Genomic DNA, 13,090 nt, shown 5'->3' with positions numbered 1-13,090 from the left:
ACCTGTTGTATTTAGCATTTCACTGTAAGGTCTACCTACACCTGTTGTATTCAGCATTTCACTGTGAGGTCTACTACACCTGTTGTATTCAGCATTTCACTGTGAGGTCTACTACACCTGTTGTATTCAGCATTTCACTGTAAGGTCTACTACACCTGTTGTATTCAGCATTTCACTGTAAGATCTACCTACACCTGTTGTATTCAGCATTTCACTGTGAGGTCTACTACACCTGTTGTATTCAGCATTTCACTGTGAGGTCTACTACACCTGTTGTATTCAGCATTTCACTGTGAGGTCTACTACACCTGTTGTATTCAGCATTTCACTGTGAGGTCTACCTACACCTGTTGTAATCAGCATTTCACTGTAAGGTCTACTACACCTGTTGTATTCAGCATTTCACTGTAAGGTCTACTACACCTGTTGTATTCAGCATTTCACTGTGAGGTCTACTACACCTGTTGTATTCAGCATTTCACTGTAAGGTCTACTACACCTGTTGTATTCAGCATTTCACTGTGAGGTCTACTACACCTGTTGTATTCAGCATTTCACTGTGAGGTCTACCTACACCTGTTGTATTCAGCATTTCACTGTGAGGTCTACTACACCTGTTGTATTCAGCATTTCACTGTGAGGTCTACTACACCTGTTGTATTCAGCATTTCACTGTCAAGTGTATTACACCTGTTGTATTCAGCATTTCACTGTGAGGTCTACACCTGTTGTATTCAGCATATCATTGTAAGGTCTACTACACCTGTTGTATTCAGCATTTCACTGTAAGGTCTACTACACCTGTTGTATTCAGCATTTCACTGTGAGGTCTACTACACCTGTTGTATTCAGCATTTCACTGTGAGGTCTACCTACACCTGTTGTATTCAGCATTTCACTGTGAGGTCTACTACACCTGTTGTATTCAGCATTTCACTGTGAGGTCTACTACACCTGTTGTATTCAGCATTTCACTGTAAGGTCTACTACACCTGTTGTATTCAGCATTTCACTGTAAGGTCTGTTGTATTCAAGCATTTCACTGTAAGGTCTACTACACCTGTTGTATTCAGCATTTCACTGTAAGGTCTACTACACCTGTTGTATTCAGCATTTCACTGTGAGGTCTACTACACCTGTTGTATTCAGCATTTCACTGTGAGGTCTACTACACCTGTTGTATTCAGCATTTCACTGTGAGGTCTACTACACCTGTTGTATTCAGCATTTCACTGTAAGGTCTACTACACCTGTTGTATTCAGCATTTCACTGTGAGGTCTACTACACATGTTGTATTCAGCATTTCACTGTGAGGTTTACTACACCTGTTGTATTCAGCATTTCACTGTGAGGTCTACTACACCTGTTGTATTCAGCATTTCACTGTGTGGTCTACCTACACCTGTTGTATTCAGCATTTCACTGTAAGGTCTACTACACCTGTTGTATTCAGCATTTCACTGTGAGGTCTACTACACCTGTTGTATGTGACAAATAACTTTTGATTTGAGTAATGCTGTCGTTAGGAATCCACGTCATACCACTTAGGGCTGTGACTGGCATGGAATATTGGATGATGGTTATTGGTCAGCCAAATGACCACGGTCACCGTAATAACCATTTGGAGAAGGAAAAAGGGGAGACTCGTCTGTCTAGCACCAAGCTTACCAAGGAACAACAACGTTTCATCACTTTGTAGAGTCCATGTTACAGCAGAAACGGACTCAACCGCACGAATGCCCGGCTGGCCACGAATGCCCGGCTGGCTACGAATGCCCGGATGGCCACGAATGCCCGGATGGCCACGAATGCCCGGCTGGCCACGAATGCCCGGCAGGCTACGAATGCCCGGATGGCCACGAATGCCCGGCTGGCTACGAATGCCCGGATGGCCACGAATGCCCGGCTGGCTACGAATGCCCGGCTGGCTACGAATGCCCGGCTGGCCACGAATGCCCGGCTGGCTACGAATGCCCGGCTGGCTACGAATGCCCGGATGGCCACGAATGCCCGGCTGGCTACGAATGCCCGGCTGGCCACGAATGCCCGGCTGGCTACGAATGCCCGGATGGCCACGAATGCCCGGATGGCCACGAATGCCCGGATGGCCACGAATGCCCGGCTGGCTACGAATGCCCGGATGGCCACGAATGCCCGGATGGCCACGAATGCCCGGATGGCCACGAATGCCCGGCTGGCCACGAATGCCCGGCTGGCCACGAATGCCCGGCTGGCTACGAATATCCGGCTGGCCACGAATGCCCGGCTGGCCACGAATGCCCGGCTGGCTACGAATGCCCGGATGGCCACGAATGCCCGGATGGCCACGAATGCCCGGCTGGCCACGAATGCCCGGCTGGCCACGAATGCCCGGCTGGCTACGAATATCCGGCTGGCCACGAATGCCCGGCTGGCCACGAATGCCCGGCTGGCTACGAATGCCCGGATGGCCACGAATGCCCGGACGGCCACGAATGCCCGGATGGCCACGAATGCCCGGCTGGCCACGAATGCCCGGCTGGCCACGAATGCCCGGCTGGCTACGAATATCCGGCTGGCCACGAATGCCCGGCTGGCCACGAATATCCGGCTGGCCACGAATGCCCGGCTGGCCACGAATGCCCGGCTGGCCACGAATGCCCGGCTGGCTACGAATGCCCGGCTGGCCAGGAATGCCCGGCTGGCCACGAATGCCCGGCTGGCCAGGAATGCCCGGCTGGCCACGAATGCCCGGCTGGCCACGAATGCCCGGCTGGCCACGAATGCCCGGCTGGCCACGAATGCCCGGCTGGCCAGGAATGCCCGGCTGGCCACGAATACTGGGCTGGCTGCTCTTGAGTCAGCTTTTCTTTACACACACAAAAATATATACAGTGTTTGTATTTGTATGTATATCATGTAGTGTATATATAGTGGGGCAAAAAAGTATTTAGTCAGCCACCAGTTGTGCTGTTCTCTTATGTTCCACCATAATTTGCAAATAAATTCATTAAAAATCCTACAATGTGATTTTCTGGATTTCTTTTCTCATTTTCTCTGTCATAGTTGAAGTGTACCTATGATAAATTGCAGGCCTCTCTCATCTTTTTAAGTGGGAGAACTTGCACAATTGGTGGCTGACTAAATACTTTTTTTGCCCCACTATATATACACTACATGATTGGATCTAAAGGGCCTGAACCATGAAAAACAGCCCCAGACCATTATTCATCCACCAAACTTTACAGTTGGCATTATGTATTGCGGCAAGTAACATTGTCCTGGCATCAGCCAAACCCAGGTTAATCCGCCAGACTGCCAGATGTGAAGTGTGATTCATCGCTCCAGAGAACACATTTCCACTGCTCCAGAGTCCAATGGCGGCGAGCTTTACACCCCTCCAGCATATTTTACCATTTAGATTCTTCAAAGTAGCCACCCTTTGCACACTCTTGGCATTCTCTCAACCAGCTTCACCTGGAATGCCTTTCCAACCGTCTTGAAGGAGTTCCCACATATGCTGAGCACTTGTTTTTCCTTCACTCTGCGCTCCAACTCATCCCAAACCATCTCAATTGGGTTGAGGTCGGGTGATTGTGGAGGCCGTCTGACGCAGGACCCATACATGAAGAGATCATCCGTACACCTACTCTGCTTCTCACAAACGCACAGCGGTTGGAACCAAACATCTCAAATTTGTACTCATCAGACCAAAGGACAGATTTCCATCGGTCTAATATCCATTGCTCATGTTTTTTGGACCAGGCAAGTCTCTTCTTATTGGTGTCCTTCAGTAGTGGTTTCTTAGCAGCAAATCAACCATCGACCGTAAATAAAAGGCAGAAGACTGTCTGGGAAGTTTTCTCTGTGATACACAATCTTATTTCCTGTCTGTATGAATGTTGTCCAACCAACTGAAACTCCTCTCTCCTATAGGGACACACTAAGATCAATGCTTTTAATTGGTCTAAACTCTCTCCTACAGGGACACACTAAGATCAATGCTTTTAACTGGTCTAAAGTCCGCAAGCTCAGCTTCAAGAGGAAACGTTTTCTCATCAAACTCAGACCAGACCTCAATGTAAGTCCTTATACCATGGCTTGGCAAAATACTACATTCTGATTGGTTGAAAGGGTGTTGATTTATTTCTCAGTAAATTCACAGCACTATTCGATGGTTAGTTCCAACACAGTGTTTTATCAGTGGTGTAGATGAACACAGCCCTTGTTTCTCCTGTTCTAACCAATGCTAAGCTATGTATTGACGATGTCTGTGCTGTGCCCGCCTGCAGCAGAGTGCATACCAGGACACTCTGGAGTTTGTGATGGCCAGTAGAGACTGCTGTAAGATCTTCTGGAAAATATGTGTGGAGTACCACGCCTTCTTCAGACTGTTTGAGGAACCCAAACCCAAAGCCAAAGCTGTTTTCTTCACCAGAGGGTCCTCCTTCAGGTTTAGGTAGGCTGGCTGGGTGGGTGGAGCTTGTAGAGGTTTGGGTAGGCTGGCTGGGTGGGTGGGTGGAGCTTGTAGAGGTTTAGGTAGGCTGGCTGGCTGGGTGGGTGGAGCTTGTAGAGGTTTAGGTAGGCTGGCTGGGTGGGTGGGTGGAGCTTGTAGAGGTTTAGGTAGGCTGGCTGGGTGGGTGGGTGGAGCTTGTAGAGATTTAGGTAGGCTGACTGGGTGGAGCTTGTAGAGGTTTAGGTAGGCTGGCTGGCTGGCTGGGTGGAGCTTGTAGAGGTTTAGGTAGGCTGACTGGGTGGGTGGGTGGAGCTTGTAGAGGTTTAGGTAGGCTGGCTGGGTGGGTGGGTGGAGCTTGTAGAGGTTTAGGTAGGCTGGCTGGGTGGGTGGGTGGAGCTTGTAGAGGTTTAGGTAGGCTGGCTGGGTGGGTGGGTGGAGCTTGTAGAGGTTTAGGTAGGCTGGCTGGGTGGGTGGGTGGCGCTTGTAGAGGTTTAGGTAGGCTGGCTGGGTGGGTGGGTGGGTGGAGCTTGTAGAGGTTTAGGTAGGCTGGCTGGGTGGGTGGAGCTTGTAGAGGTTTAGGTAGGCTGGCTGGCTGGGTGGGTGGAGCTTGTAGAGGTTTAGGTAGGCTGGCTGGGTGGGTGGGTGGCGCTTGTAGAGGTTTAGGTAGGCTGGCTGGGTGGGTGGGTGGAGCTTGTAGAGGTTTAGGTAGGCTGGCTGGGTGGAGCTTGTAGAGGTTTAGGTAGGCTAGCTGGGTGGAGCTTGTAGAGATTTAGGTAGGCTGACTGGGTGGAGCTTGTTGAGGTTTAGGTAGGCTGGCTGGCTGGGTGGAGCTTGTAGAGGTTTGGGTAGGCTGGCTGGGTGGAGCTTGTAGAGGTTTAGGTAGGCTGACTGGGTGGGTGGGTGGAGCTTGTAGAGGTTTAGGTAGGCTGGCTGGGTGGGTGGGTGGAGCTTGTAGAGGTTTAGGTAGGCTGGCTGGGTGGGTGGGTGGAGCTTGTAGAGGTTTAGGTAGGCTGGCTGGGTGGGTGGGTGGAGCTTGTAGAGGTTTAGGTAGGCTGGCTGGGTGGGTGGGTGGGTGGAGCTTGTAGAGGTTTAGGTAGGCTGGCTGGGTGGGTGGAGCTTGTAGAGGTTTAGGTAGGCTGGCTGGCTGGGTGGGTGGAGCTTGTAGAGGTTTAGGTAGGCTGGCTGGGTGGGTGGGTGGCGCTTGTAGAGGTTTAGGTAGGCTGGCTGGGTGGGTGGGTGGAGCTTGTAGAGGTTTAGGTAGGCTGGCTGGGTGGAGCTTGTAGAGGTTTAGGTAGGCTAGCTGGGTGGAGCTTGTAGAGATTTAGGTAGGCTGACTGGGTGGAGCTTGTTGAGGTTTAGGTAGGCTGGCTGGCTGGGTGGAGCTTGTAGAGGTTTGGGTAGGCTGGCTGGGTGGAGCTTGTAAAGGTTTTAGGTAGGCTGGCTGTGTGGCTGGGTTTAGCTTGTAGAGGAGGGGCCTGAGTGGACACTGCATGATAAATGTATATTAACCAGCAACAACAACACAGATTGATACTGGACTCAACAATGTAACCTTTCCTATTGTATCAGGGTCTTTCACTGACAGTCCTTTTACAGGGACTGTGCTGCTTCATCAGACCTCTGTGTTTCAACATACTACCATGTTCTGTCTCTTTATATCTGCAGCGGTCGGACACAGAAGCAGGTTTTCGATTACGTCAAGGACTCAGAGTTCCAAAAGGTCCCTTTTGAAAGGTGAGACTTCACCTGGTCTGGATGTCAGCCTCTCTTCCCCTGAGGCGTGTTTGTGGCTCCAGGTTCCCATGTCAATGTCCCTTTACCTCAACAGTTGATAGACTAAGCCTCGCCTGTCTACTCTCCCCACCAGGAAACACAGTAAGAAGGTGTCCGGCAGCAGCCTGACACCCCAGGATAGAAAGACATCCACAGTGCCACAAGAGGTCAGTATATCACGGTGACCTTACTCTCTTTGATTCATAGGAGAAGGTTTAGAGTTAGTGTGTGTTCTGGTCTTTATTTCACAGAGTATCCCTTTAACTTCTCTCTCTCTCCCTCCTCTCCAGAGTGCCTCAGTGAACCAGACAGACTCTCCTCTCAGGTTGACCCTCCAGGCCCCGGTGGACGACCCTACAGTGACCAACGGCCACCAGGCTGGACCAGGGGGACCAGAGGCCCAGGCCCTACCCTCCACCACGGGACACCCAGAGCAGCAGATCTCAGGTCCAGTCCGGCAGGCAGCTGAAGGCAGCAGCTCTTCTATCTCCTACATCCACTGTTCTGGTATAGATAGAGAACGAGGCCAGAGGCAAACGCTCACACACACATGTCAATGATGAGGATGAACCCCTGGGGGTTACTGTTAGCCCCTCCCCAAGGGTTAGCTCCCTGCCACTGTTAGAGCCTCCCTCAGGGTTAGCACCCTGCACTGTTAGCCCCTCCCCCAGGGTTAGCGCCCTGTACTGTTAGAGCCTCCCTCAGGGTTAGCTCCCTGCCACTGTTAGAGCCTCCCTCAGGGTTAGCACCCTGCACTGTTAGCCCCTCCCCCAGGGTTAGCGCCCTGCCACTGTTAGCGCCTCCCCCAGGGTTAGCTCCCTGCCACTGTTAGCGCCTCCCCTAGGGTTAACTCCCTGCCACTGTTAGCCCCTCCCCCAGGGTTAGCTCCCTGCCACTGTTAGCGCCTCCCCCAGGGTTAGCTCCCTGCCACAGTTAGAGCCTCCCTCAGGGTTAGCACCCTGCACTGTTAGCCCCTCCCCTAGGGTTAGCACCCTGTACTGTTAGCCCCTCCCTCAGGGTTAGCGCCCTGCACTGTTAGCCCCTCCCCCAGGGTTAGCGCCCTGCCACTGTTAGCGCCTCCCCCAGGGTTAGCTCTCTGCCACTGTTAGCGCCTCCCCTAGGGTTAGCTCTCTGCCACGGTTAGCGCCTCCCTCAGGGTTAGCTCCCTGCCACGGTTAGCGCCTCCCTCAGGGTTAGCTCCCTGCCACGGTTAGCGCCTCCCTCAGGGTTAGCTCCCTGCCACTGTTAGCGCCTCCCCTAGGGTTAGCTCTCTGCCACTGTTAGCGCCTCCCCCAGGGTTAGCTCCCTGCCACTGTTAGCGCCTCCCCCAGGGTTAGCTCCCTGCCACAGTTAGAGCCTCCCTCAGGGTTAGCACCCTGCACTGTTAGCCCCTCCCCTAGGGTTAGCACCCTGCACTGTTAGCCCCTCCCCTAGGGTTAGCACCCTGTACTGTTAGCCCCTCCCTCAGGGTTAGCGCCCTGCACTGTTAGCCCCTCCCCCAGGGTTAGCGCCCTGCCACTGTTAGCGCCTCCCCCAGGGTTAGCTCCCTGCCACTGTTAGCGCCTCCCTCAGGGTTAGCTCCCTGCCACGGTTAGCGCCTCCCCTAGGGTTAGCTCCCTGCCACTGTTAGCGCCTCCCCTAGGGTTAGCTCTCTGCCACTGTTAGCGCCTCCCCTAGGGTTAGCTCTCTGCCACGGTTAGCGCCTCCCTCAGGGTTAGCTCCCTGCCACGGTTAGCGCCTCCCTCAGGGTTAGCTCCCTGCCACGGTTAGCGCCTCCCTCAGGGTTAGCTCCCTGCCACTGTTAGCGCCTCCCCTAGGGTTAGCTCTCTGCCACTGTTAGCGCCTCCCCCAGGGTTAGCTCCCTGCCACAGTTAGCGCCTCCCTCAGGGTTAGCTCCCTGCCACGGTTAGCGCCTCCCTCAGGGTTAGCTCCCTGCCACGGTTAGCACCTCCCCCAGGGTTAGCTCCTTGCCACTGTTAGCGCCTCCCCCAGGGTTAGCTCCCTGCCACTGTTAGCACCTCCCTCGGGGTTAGCTCCCTGCCACGGTTAGCACCTCCCTCGGGGTTAGCTCCCTGCCACGGTTAGCGCCTCCCTCAGGGTTAGCTCCCTGCCACGGTTAGCACCTCCCTCGTGGTTAGAGGCGTATAAATCGTTACTTTAACTGGAGGCCAATCAGCCTTCTAAATCTAGAGTACAATTTATATATTTTAATTCTGTACAGCACTTTTACTATCGTGGGGGGGCTTATTTTTTATACACACTTTAGACTTGTAGTTTGTGACAGTATACTTTGGGTTGGGTTAGGCCCATGAGGGTTAGGGTTAGGGTTAGGCCCATGAGGGTTAGGGTTAGGGTTAGGGTTAGGCCCATGAGGGTTAGGGTTAGGCCCATGAGGGTTAGGGTTAGGCCCATGAGGGTTAGGGTTAGGGTTAGGCCCATGAGGGTTAGGGTTAGGCCCATGAGGGTTAGGGTTAGGCCCATGAGGGTTAGGGTTAGGGTTAGGCCCATGAGGGTTAGGGTTAGGGTTAGGCCCATGAGGGTTAGGGTTAGGGTTAGGCCCATGAGGGTTAGGGTTAGGCCCATGAGGGTTAGGGTTAGGCCCATGAGGGTTAGGGTTAGGCCCATGAGGGTTAGGGTTAGGGTTAGGCCCATGAGGGTTAGGGTTAGGCCCATGAGGGTTAGGGTTAGGCCCATGAGGGTTAGGGTTAGGCCCATGAGGGTTAGGGTTAGGGTTAGGCCCATGAGGGTTAGGGTTAGGGTTAGGCCCATGAGGGTTAGGGTTAGGGTTAGGCCCATGAGGGTTAGGGTTAGGCCCATGAGGGTTAGGGTTAGGGTTAGGCCCATGAGGGTTAGGGTTAGGGTTAGGCCCATGAGGGTTAGGGTTAGGCCCATGAGGGTTAGGGTTAGGGTTAGGCCCATGAGGGTTAGGGTTAGGCCCATGAGGGTTAGGGTTAGGCCCATGAGGGTTAGGGTTAGGGTTAGGCCCATGAGGGCGGCAGGTAGCCTAGTGGATAGAGCGTTGCACTAGTAACCGAAAGGTTGCAAGATCAAATCCCCGAGCTGACAAGGTAAAAATCTGTCGTTCTGCCCCTGAACAAGGCAGTTAACCCACCGTTCCCAGGCCATCATTGTAAATAAGAATTTGTTCTTAACTGACTTGCCTAGTTAAATAAATATCTAAATGTAGCTCAGTACACTTAGTTGGTGAAATACTAATCAGTAGTTTGTGGATTAGTCAGGATCAATACACGTTGAGAATGTTAGGAGCTGTAAGGTTATTTTATCAGCCGTGTTTGATGTTCCTTCTTCCCTCCCCGAACACCGACCCAGCCCAATCCCTCCCCCCTGTATCAGCAGTCATCCAAATCATCAGTCTGTCTGACCCCCCTCCCCCTTCCTCTTTGCTGTCTGCTTGGCTTGACTCCTGGCATGTAAACAAGATAGACATCTCATTGTTGTTCCTTTCGGCCCTGATCCTGATTTCTGTTCTTTTGCAAATCCAACATGGCCGCCGCTTCATCCTCATCATTGTCATTTGTTTGATTACATTCTCTGACAACACATTATATTTATAATTAAAAACATGACAAATAAATCAGACTATGTTCAAAGCTTCTATGCCGTTGAATGCTGTTTTTCTGCCAGCACTGTTGTGCTTCTCTCCAGGCTGTTTCCTCTGTCTCTCTATCTACTGTGTTCCACTGTTGTGCTTCTCTCCAGGATGTTTCCTCTGTCTCTCTGCTGTGTTCCACTGTTGTGCTTCTCTCCAGGCTGTTTCCTCTGTCTCTCTGCTGTGTTCCACTGTTGTGCTTCTCTCCAGGCTGTTTCCTCTGTCTCTCTGCTGTGTTCCACTGTTGTGCTTCTCTCCAGGCTGTTTCCTCTGTCTCTCTACTGTGTTCCACTGTTGTGCTTCTCTCCAGGCTGTTTCCTCCGTCTCTCTGCTGTGTTCCACTGTTGTGCTTCTCTCCTGGCTGGACACTTTACATTCAACTGGACACTTGACATTACTTTACATTCAACTGGACACTTTACATTCAACTGGACACTTTTACATGACATTACATTCAACAGGACCCTTTACAGCTCTGATCTCTCTGACTCGTTCCTGTCCCCTCCTCTCTTCCAGGTGTGATCTCAGGCAGCTCTGATCTCTCTGACTCGTTCCTGTCCCCTCCTCTCTTCCAGGTGTGATCTCAGGCAGCTCTGACTCGTTCTTGTCCCCTCCTCTCTTCCAGGTGTGATCTCAGGCAGCCCTCCAGTGGTGGTGAACGGGCAGAAAGCCTTTCCCTTCGGCCCGGGTCAGAGCTCCAACGGGCACCAGCCCTCGCCCATCAACGCCCATTCCTCCCCCCTCTCATCCCCCCTGTTCACTGACGCTGGCTACGTCCGCACGGATGACGAGGACGAGGTTCGGAGGAAGGTTTGTCTTTCAGGGAGGGAGGGTGGGAGAGAGTGAAGGAGAGATTGGAGGAGGGGGGAGGACATGTCCCCATACTCTTGAGAGAGCGATCCAGCCCAGAGGACGGTACTGTTCTACTTTGTTAGACCTGTGGTATCCCACTTTACCAGGCTAGGGAGAGTCTGTAAGGAACTGTGTTATCCCACTTTACCAGGCTAGGGAGAGTCTGTAAGGAACTGTGTTATCCCACTTTACCAGGCTAGGGAGAGTCTGTAAGGAGCTGTGTTATCCCACTTTACCAGGCTAGGGAGAGTCTGTAAGGAGCTGTGTTATCCCACTTTCCCAGGCTAGGGAGAGTCTGTAAGAAACTGTGTTATCCCACTTTACCAGGCTAGGGAGAGTCTGTAAGGAACTGTGTTATCCCACTTTACCAGGCTAGGGAGAGTCTGTAAGGAGCTGTGTTATCCCACTTTACCAGGCTAGGGAGAGTCTGTAAGGAACTGTGTTATCCCACTTTACCAGGCTAGGGAGAGTCTGTAAGGAGCTGTGTTATCCCACTTTACCAGGCTAGGGAGAGTCTGTAAGGAACTGTGTTATCCCACTTTACCAGGCTAGGGAGAGTCTGTAAGGAACTGTGTTATCCCACTTTACCAGGCTAGTGAGAGTCTGTAAGGAACTGTGTTATCCCACTTTACCAGGCTAGTGAGAGTCTGTAAGGAACTGTGTTATCCCACTTTACCAGGCTAGGGAGAGTCTGTAAGGAACTGTGTTATCCCACTTTACCAGGCTAGTGAGAGTCTGTAAGGAACCGTGTTATCCCACTTTACCAGGCTAGTGACAGTCTGTAAGGAACTGTGTTATCCCACTTTACCAGGCTAGGGAGAGTCTGTAAGAAACTGTGTTATCCCACTTTACCAGGCTAGGGAGAGTCTGTAAGGAACTGTGTTATCCCACTTTACCAGGCTAGTGAGAGTCTGTAAGGAACTGTGTTATCCCACTTTACCAGGCTAGATCTCATCAAGATCTGTTGCCTACATCTAATAGTTCTACTCATCACTTATTATTATTATTACAAATGGAAGATTACCACTTCTCACAATGGTGCTCATGTCGTAAAGTTAGATCAAAGCTGACTCGATGTCTGTCCAGATCACATTTCGCCAGACAAAGACTTATGATGAGTTAGGATGTTACATAACTGAGCCGAACATAATAGCATATTATAGTAGGCCTGTAACGTCGCCGTTACACCAAAACCTCCTCATTTCTATTGAGATTTGAGGATGGTTAGCTGAAGCAGGATATATGCTTCGACTGAAACAAAACACAAGAAAGACTAATAGTTTAACGCCATTTGCTCTAATCCGCCTAACTTGGTGTTTGAGGGTATTCATGTTGTGTTGGACATTTTCTCCCTCTTTCTTCCAGAAGTGTCCGACTGACAAGGCCTACTTCATCGCCAAGGAGCTTCTCACCACAGAGAGAACCTTTCAGAAGGACCTGGCAGTTATAACCGTGGTAAGATGAATTATAACTCTGGGAGAACTAGTTATAACTGTGGTAAGATGAATTATAACTCTGGGAGAACTAGTTATAACCATGGTAAGACTAGTTATAACTGTGGTAAGATGAATTATAACTGAAAGAACTAGTTATAACCATGGTAAGACTAGTTATAACCATGGTAAGATGAATTATAACTCTGGGAGAACTAGTTATAACCATGGTAAGACTAGTTATAACCATCGTAAGATTAATTATAACTCTGGGAGAACTAGTTATAACCATGGTAAGACTAGTTATAACTGTGGTAAGATTAATTATAACTCTGAGAGAACTAGTTATAACTGTGGTAAGATTAATTATAACTCTGGGAGAACTAGTTATAACCGTGCTAAGATGAATTATAACTCTGGGAGAACTAGTTATAACCGTGGTAAGATTAATTATAACTCTGGGAGAACTAGTTATAACCATGGTAAGACTAGTTATAACCATGGTAAGACTAGTTATAACCATGGTAAGACTTGTTATAACCGTAGTAAGACTAGTTATAACCGTGGTAAGATGAATTATAACTCTGGGAGAACTAGTTATAACCATGGTAAGACTAGTTATAACCGTGGTAAGATGAATTATAACTCTGGGAGAACTAGTTATAACCGTGGTAAGACTAGTTATAACCATGGTAAGACTAGTTATAACTGTGGTAAGATTAATTATAACTCTGGGAGAACTAGTTATAACCATGGTAAGATTAATTATAACTCTGGGAGAGCTAGTTATAACCATGGTAAGACTAGTTATAACCATGGTAAGATTAATTATAACTCTGGGAGAACTAGTTATAACTGTGGTAAGATTAATTATAACTCTGAGAGAACTAGTTATAACTGTGGTAAGATTAATTATAACTCTGGGAGAACTAGTTATAACCGTGCTAAGATGAATTATAACTCTGGGAGAACTAGTTATAACCGTG

At 50.3% G+C, this 13,090-nt stretch overlaps 1 protein-coding gene across 1 annotated transcript in view; it reads left to right on the top strand.

Moving 5' to 3' along the window:
• Nucleotides 1-3,860: 3,860 nt before the first annotated feature.
• Nucleotides 3,861-13,090, top strand: part of LOC139372814 (FERM, ARHGEF and pleckstrin domain-containing protein 1-like) — a 34,177-nt gene continuing 24,947 nt past the window's right edge. The window contains exons 1-7 of the mRNA XM_071112620.1: nt 3,861-4,061; nt 4,273-4,439; nt 6,102-6,170; nt 6,304-6,376; nt 6,500-6,716; nt 10,445-10,629; nt 12,037-12,126. Coding sequence (XP_070968721.1) covers nt 3,876-4,061; nt 4,273-4,439; nt 6,102-6,170; nt 6,304-6,376; nt 6,500-6,716; nt 10,445-10,629; nt 12,037-12,126 — 987 coding nt within the window. The 5' untranslated portion in view covers nt 3,861-3,875. The remainder of the gene's footprint in view (nt 4,062-4,272; nt 4,440-6,101; nt 6,171-6,303; nt 6,377-6,499; nt 6,717-10,444; nt 10,630-12,036; nt 12,127-13,090) is intronic.

Source organism: Oncorhynchus clarkii, chromosome 18 (genome assembly GCF_045791955.1).
Source record: "Oncorhynchus clarkii lewisi isolate Uvic-CL-2024 chromosome 18, UVic_Ocla_1.0, whole genome shotgun sequence".
NCBI lineage: Eukaryota > Metazoa > Chordata > Actinopteri > Salmoniformes > Salmonidae > Oncorhynchus > Oncorhynchus clarkii.
Note: the sequence above shows the minus strand (reverse complement) of the source record. Positions and strands in the feature narration are given on the sequence as shown.